The sequence below is a fragment of the Gavialis gangeticus genome, unplaced genomic scaffold (assembly GCF_001723915.1).
Source record: "Gavialis gangeticus isolate Ggan-Ray unplaced genomic scaffold, GavGan_comp1, whole genome shotgun sequence".
Taxonomy (NCBI): domain Eukaryota; kingdom Metazoa; phylum Chordata; order Crocodylia; family Gavialidae; genus Gavialis; species Gavialis gangeticus.
In genome coordinates, this window is record NW_017728960.1 from 225,057 (window position 1) to 232,320 (window position 7,264).

The following is a 7,264-nucleotide window of genomic DNA, read 5'->3' on the forward strand; positions in this document are numbered from 1 at the left end:
AAAAAAAAAAAAAAAAAAAAAAACCAGATAAACCTTTCCAGGCAATGTTTGTAGCCCAAACAGCTCAATCTTAGAGAGCAAAGGAAGCCTACAAAGGGAAACCGATTAGACCTGGAAGTCTAAAATAACACGTCTCCTTTCACCTGAGCTGCACAAAGTAAACCACGCAAAGAAATCAAGCCTCTAATGATCCGGCTCTGCTTTTCATACTCCGTGGGTTATTTGCAACATAGGTATGGACTTCTGGTTCCTTAAAAAGCATGAAACAAAGCCAAATGGATGTAACACTGACGGTGTCCTTCCAACCCCCGCAGGGAGAAATCATAGTGTATTTCCCCTCTTGTCCTGCCACTTAAATGCCCGAAAGCTAAGCCACCCAATTAGCAAAGTGCTAGACACCAGTGAGGAAAGATACCCAAGCTCTCAATTGAGATCAGCTTGTGTTTCAGCAGGTCTCATCCTGATCTGACACCAGTACCAGTCAAGAGATGTCATCAAACTGGTGGGCACGGGTGAGACACAATAAGGCCTGGCCTCTCTTCCATGCCAGCTTCTAGCTTTCTCTTGCCCCTTGTGCCAAAACCCCAGTTTCCCATTTCACCCTGACTTGAGCAAAGAAACGCGGAACCCAAAAGAACCACACAGCATGGCTGCCTGGTGGATAATGAGGATCAGATGCAGGAAGGAAGACATTATCACGGTTAAATCTCATTGCACTGGGTGAAGGGATGTCCTGAAAGCATGAGTGGGCAGACACACACAGCTAGGGGTACCACAGATTGCATACTGGTCCCCTCCAGATGGAGGGCTGCATATGTACCACGCTAACAGCCGCTGCCTGCCAGCGAGTGAGGGGGGAGTTGGATCAGTGCAGGACCTGAGCTAGTGAAAATCCCAGTGAATTGCAGTCCGGTGATGGCTCCCAGGAGGCTCCCGCGGCCACCTTCAAGTAGGGATCTCCTAGGTCGGACAGTTGACTCCCCACTCAGCTTGGATGCATCTTGACGCATCTTTGAAACAGGGCTGCCAAGTGCTGGCTGGGAAAGAGAAGCCCAAGCTGCCAATGCTCTTAGTTGGACAGCCAAAGCACAGGCCACAGCCACAGGCTGACAACAGCAAAGCTGGGGCTTTTATACCAAGCGAGAGCGGCTGTCCCATGGATGTACAAGCAAGCTGGGGTCTCTTGGGGGCTTTCTGCCCTCCAAGGGGCATGGAACCAGTGCAGCAGGGACAGAACATGGAGCGGGAACGGAGGCTTTAAAAAAAAAAAGGAGGAATCCAAGTGGTTTATTGGAACACGTGGTTGTTTTGTCTGGGGACGGGGCACGGAGAGGGGAACACGAGGGTTGGGATGGGGCCAAGCTGGGTGAGAACAGGCACCTTGTACTGCTTCGAACACTGGAAATAATAAAAAAAATCCCCCTCTCTGCCCCCATCCCTTGCCGCCCAGACTCCCCCGCTTGCCTTCACATCATGCTCTTCCTGTACTGAGACTGTGAGCCCTGCTTGGGCTTAGAGTCCGAGAGTGGCAGGTCAAGCTGTTTGTACAGGTCCCTCAGCTCCTTGATCTCCTGCAGCACCTTCTTGGCTTGGCTCCAGGCTGAGGAGGCCTCGCCCAGCAACCTCTCCGTCTCCTGCAGGATCCTCTCTGAGTCCGACCTGGAAGAGGATGAGGAGGAGGTGCCGGAGGGGGTGGTGCTGGTGGTGAGATCCTTTGTCTTCCGTTTCCCTTCCCCGTAGCCCTTCACCTCTGTCAGCAGTTCCTGAGTTTTTTCCAGTTTCAGTGCAACCAGTTCCTGTATCCGGGCCAGCTGCTCCGGCTCCGCCGAGGCAAACTGGGCCTCGAGCCCCCTCCTCAGCACCGCCCGGTGCGCGGAGGAATCCCGGCGGGACAGGATCTCCTCCAAGGAGGCACATTTGTTCTTTTCTGAGTGAGAGAGCTTCTTGGGGACCTGCGGCGTGTACACAGGCCCCTTGTCGATGGTGTCACGCTGCCCCGATTTGTCCCAGGAGATCACCTCCCGCCGCGGGAGGCTCCCTGACCGACCCTTCTCTGAGGGCTTGACATTCTCCGAATCGGACCGGCGCCGCCCGGCTGCCAGGTGGGCCACGGATTTGTCCAGGTCCACGCGGAAGCTCTCGGCACAGGTCCCGTGGTCCTCGGGAGAGGTGTCCTCCTCCTGGATGAGGTCCAGGGTGAGCATACCATCAGACGTTGAGGTAGATGCCTGCAGGACACAGGGAGAATGGAGGGGGCCGTGGTTTCACAGACCCGAGGGCGGCAAGGCTAGTATTTCATTGCCAGGGCAAAGAGAAATCTTCAATCCCCTGCCCATATCTAACACCTCCATCGCCTGGGTCAAGGACCAGGAAATGAGGAGGAAGGGGGATCCAGGGGTGGAGATTCAAGAGATCTGAGTTCAGCTCCCGGCTCAGACACAGACTCCAAGGACAAAGTCCCTAGCCTGGCCCTCAGCTCCCCAGCTGCAGGTTGCGGGGAGCTTGGAGACACGCTCCATTTTGTATCATCCAAGCCAGGAAAGAGCTGCCTGATGGTGACAAGCAGGACCCTGTGCTCCTCAGACAACATTCCCGCCCGAGTGGGGCATCAGCCCCGAGGTCAGACATGGTCTCATCCTCCAGCTATGCACAGAATAAATCACTGGCGATGGCAGCTGATGGGAGAGGCAGTTCATGCACCGCGTTCCTGGGACTCAGCCTACGTACCACAGCCATCAAGTGTCCCCGGGTCGGGGGGCGTCGCGAGTGCTGGATCTTCACCCTGTCGCGAGTTGGGTGGGCGAGATAGCTGTCCTCCTCGACTGTGACCTGCAAGGCATATGACAAAGGCTGACTAATGGCCCGGAGATATAGCCCACTTGGCCTCCATGCCTCCGCACTTGGAGCTGGGTGGATAATTCAGGGCATATTGTTTATTCAGCTGGGTTTCCCTGCCTGCCTGGAGTCATCGATAAAACTCCAAGGGAGCCAATATTTGGAACAATGGACTGATCTGTCCATGGAGGAACACCCAGCCTGCAGGACGCTTGCACTGCAAACTGCAAAGTCACAGGGTGGATGGACAAGCAGTGTTCCCCACAGTGGTGACCAGTCCAGCAAATGCTCTGAAAATGGCTTTGCTTTGTGAAATACTCACAGAAGGAAAACTTGTGAGCTCACCCAATGCCAAGGGACCGGGACTTCCGAGCAGTCCTTGCTTTGGGCTGCAATAGAGATTGCAGGGAGAGGAAATGCCACTGGTGGTAACTCAGACAAACCTTCCAGACAAGGCAAGGCTGCACAAGCTGCATTGACTCCCGTTGCAGATGCAATGGCAGGTGGGGCCCAGAGCAGAGGGGCACAGGGTTTTGCTCTGCTCCCATGGCCACAACAACAGGATTCTCCCATGATGGCAAACAGCACAAGGGCAGTCCCACGTGGGGTGGAATTAGAGGGGAAGGAGGATGGGCTGAAGATCACTTCCGATCAGGGCAGAGACAACAGAGACAGGCCCCAGCCCACAGGCCCTGCTCACCTCATCCAAGATGCGGTTTTTGGCTCGGGTGATTGCAGAGTTGAGGGCATTGATCCAGGACTCTTTCTCCTCTGGGCTGACTGCGAGGAAGATCAAGTTTGGTGCCTAAGAGAGATGGGAATGCATGTCAGGACTCCGGACTGCTCTCACACATACCCTGTTACCCTGGCCTTGCCCGAAGACAAGCCCCAGTGCATTTGCAGCCCACCCACCCGCTGACCAGGCCCACCATCAGTGCAGAGCTACAGAGAGCACGTGATTCACACCAGCTTCTCTGGCCATCTCTGGGGTCTGGGCATCTCTGCAGTTGTGATGTGTGTAGAGATTGTCCAAAAAGCCCAGTGTCTATTCACCTAACCAAGTACCTGGATTTTCCATGGCAATCAATGGATACTGAGCACTTTGGAACCTGTAATTCTGGTCTGAGACTGTCTGACCTTGAGGTCTATCAAGTGGAGGATCATGCCCAGAACCTGTAGCGGGACAGTCTTGGTTTTGGTTGAACCTTTAGAGACCATGTGAGGACGCCGTTGCTTTTCTCCCCGTCTGCCATTTGGAAAGTTTCTGTACTTTCCACCACTTTTAACAAGGTTGGAGGCCATAGCCTTCACTTTCCACTACTTCTGAGGTGCTCAGGAAAATGTCCCCCAGTATATAGCAAGACACCACAGTGAGAAGGAAAAGCCATTAAGGGCAGAATATGCTGGAGTGAGAAGTATAAATCCGGCTCGCAGCTGGGCCACAGGAGCTCTGCTCTTGGGTACTCAGCCTTCGTTTCAAGCAGAGCTGGCTGGGCATCAAAAATCCTGATATTACAAATTTCAACCCAACTGGAACATCAAATGGAAATTTCAGAATTTCCTGAAAAGATAACAAATGAGTTTGGACCAACTGATATGATTCTTTGTAATTCAGCCTTCTTTCAGTGTTGTAGTGTAAAATAAAAAAACAATGTATTTCCAAACTAAAAGGTAGTGCTCGAAGGAAACATTGGGAGTCCCCAGACCAGAAATGCTGAAATGGAAGGTTTTGACACAAGCAAAAGGCAGCAGTTTGATATTTTTGTTTCCAAAAGGAAATTCATCAAAATCAGCACATTCCCATCCAAAGTCTGGGTTCTGGTAAAACACCTCTTTCCGCCTGGGAGAACTCTGTCATAGAATCAGAGAAAATGAGGGTGGGAAGGGACCTCAGGAGGTCACATTAGTCCAACCCCTGCTCAAAGCAGGACCAGCCCCAACCAGCTCATCCCAGCCAAGGCTTTGTCTAGCCAGGTCTTAAATACCTCCAAGGATGGAGAGTCCAGCACCTCTCTGGGGAACCTGTTCCAGGGTTTCACCACCCTCCTAGTGAGAAAGTTTTTCCTAATATCCAATTTAAACCTCCCTTGCTGCAACTTGAGCCCATTGCTCCTTGTTCTGTCATCTGCCACCACTAAGAACAGCCCAGCTCCATCCTCTTTGGAGCCACCCTGCAGGGAGTTGAAGGCTGTTAATAAATCCTGCCTCAGTCATCTCTTCTCCAGACTAAATACGCCCAGTTCCCGCAGTCTTTCTCCACAAGTCATGCCCTCCAGCCCCCAAACCATTTTTGTTGCCCTCTGCTGGACTCTTTCCAATTTGTCCACAGCCTTTCTGCAGTGGGGGGCCCAAAACTGGACACAGGACTCCAGATGTGGCCTCATCAGTGCAGAATAAAGGGGAAGAATCACTGCCCTCAATCTCCTGGCAACGCTCCTACCAATTCAGCCCAAGATGCTGTTAGCCTACTTGGCAGCAAAAGCACACTGCTGGATTATATTGAGCTTATTGTCCACTGTAACCCTCAGGTTTTGCCTGGGGGGTTACAATGGGCAATAAGCACTGAATCATCTCTGCTCTTTTAGCAAGAGACAAGCACTCAATGAAGAGAACAAGGGAAGGCAAAGTCTGGAGAAACATGCATGTGTGACCACTATAGAAAAGTTGGTCAGAAAAATCATTATCAAAGCAATTTTGCCATCAGAAAAGGCTTTTTTACTGAAATTGCTTTTTAAAAAAAAATAAAGTTGCACCAATGTCTGTCAATAACATTTCAGCTGGGGAAAAAATTAGAAAAGCTGTTTAGAAAATGTGGAATGGTTCCAAACAATTCATGTCTAGGGAAAAAATATTTTAAAATAAAAGGGTCGTCATCTAAACAACACCTTTTTAATTGATCAAACCCAGTCTTTTGATTGCCACAATGCTAATTTTTTTTTTAAAGGAATTTTGCTTGGTGAAAGATGTCAATCTTTTTTTCCAGATTGGGAGAAACTAACGGGAATCACAGCTAAAATTTGTTGTGGTGTTGTGAGACCCAGGACCACATTCTGCCTTCATCAGAAGCTAATGAGTCCTGGGTGATCAGCATCAGTGAAGGACCATACCCACGTGCTGTTGTTCTGAAACAGCTTTAATGATGCCAGTAGCACTGTTTTCTGGCAGAGGTTCTGATCTGTGTTGATATCGCTCCAAAAAATATGCTGCCTTTTTAGTGGACTGGGGGCTAAATTACTGGCCTGTTTAATTAGTTCTCTTGAGGCCTGATTTCAACACCATGCAAGTCAACAGCAAAAATCCTCCTGATCTGCGTATTCTCCTATGTCTTATCACTCAATAGCTGTTGCCTGCGATGGACAGAGCTTCACAGATCTCAAGGCCAGAGGGGATCACAGTGGATCATGCGTCTCATTATGCGGGTGGTAGACCCTCCCCCACAAACTGCTGTGTCCAGCCCGTGCAGGCGTCAGTGGAGGCCACAGCTGTGCGCTGTCGCTGCCACATGTAAAGGCAACTTCTTGTCTAGGCTCAAGAGCCACCGAGTGCCCCTGAGAGGGGATTACCGTGTTCCCAGGCTGCTTGGAGTGTGCAAGCGTGAACTTGCTGTGGTTCTTCTTGCTTCTGCTTTTCGACTTCCTGAGCTCTTCACATTTCTCGTAATCGCTCAGGTCAAACACTTCTTGGCCATTCTTCTCATCTTTCACCTGCGAAGTCAATGCAAAACGTGCATGTTAGTAGCATGCCAGGGCAGACACGAGTCTCCCGCTTGGGATGGGTTGGAGGGGACCCAGGTCCACTGCATTTATAGCAGATGCAGCTGTAATTATTCCTACGAGCTGTACAGTGAGAATGGCATTCAGCTGTTGATGCTGGAGTGTACCCTGATGCCCAAGTCCTGTGTATCGTCTACAGCTGACTGATGCTAGCCTATTAGAGTTATTTGTGGGGGGAGCCTTCCTGTAGGGCAATTTGGGGTGCGGGACAAGAGGACTGGGATTGCTGGAGACTAGCTTGAAAATCAAAACACCATGATTCAAGTCCCTGCTCTACTACAGACTGACCCTGTGACCCTGAGAAAGTCGCTCTGAGGGTAACAGCACTGTGGATAAAGCTACTGGAGATCGTAAGAGGGTATGCTCTGCCAATAGGAGCCATGTAAGTTCCTTCAGCAGATGCTACTGTATATCGATAGGCCTCCAAAATGAGCTCACCAAACAATTCCTTGGCAGGTTCAGTTCTTCGGGCTTCAACTCAGGCACGTGCATAGGTGCAGGCTTTGGGAGTAGATGCAGGCTTCTTACCCAGGAGCCCACTTGGGCTGGGCAGGTAAGCATGGGTGCAAGTTCTATAGATAGAAATGCGGGGTCTATTTGCAAAGAGATGCCAAGGTAAAAAGTGGCATCTCTGCCTTGCTCCTCTCAACCCCTAC

The 7,264-nt window shown here is 51.0% G+C and overlaps 1 protein-coding gene across 2 annotated transcripts in view; it reads right to left on the reverse strand.

Moving 5' to 3' along the window:
* Positions 1-817: 817 nt before the first annotated feature.
* The window catches only part of PLEKHO1 (pleckstrin homology domain containing O1), a 17,326-nt gene continuing 10,879 nt past the window's right edge, over positions 818-7,264 (reverse strand). For both annotated transcript variants that reach the window (XM_019515584.1, XM_019515669.1), the window contains exons 3-6: positions 6,399-6,539; positions 3,536-3,640; positions 2,728-2,829; positions 818-2,228 (exon numbers count right to left, since the gene is read on the reverse strand). In XM_019515584.1, the coding sequence (XP_019371129.1) occupies positions 1,467-2,228; positions 2,728-2,829; positions 3,536-3,640; positions 6,399-6,539 (1,110 nt within the window). In that variant the 3' untranslated portion in view covers positions 818-1,466. The remainder of the gene's footprint in view (positions 2,229-2,727; positions 2,830-3,535; positions 3,641-6,398; positions 6,540-7,264) is intronic.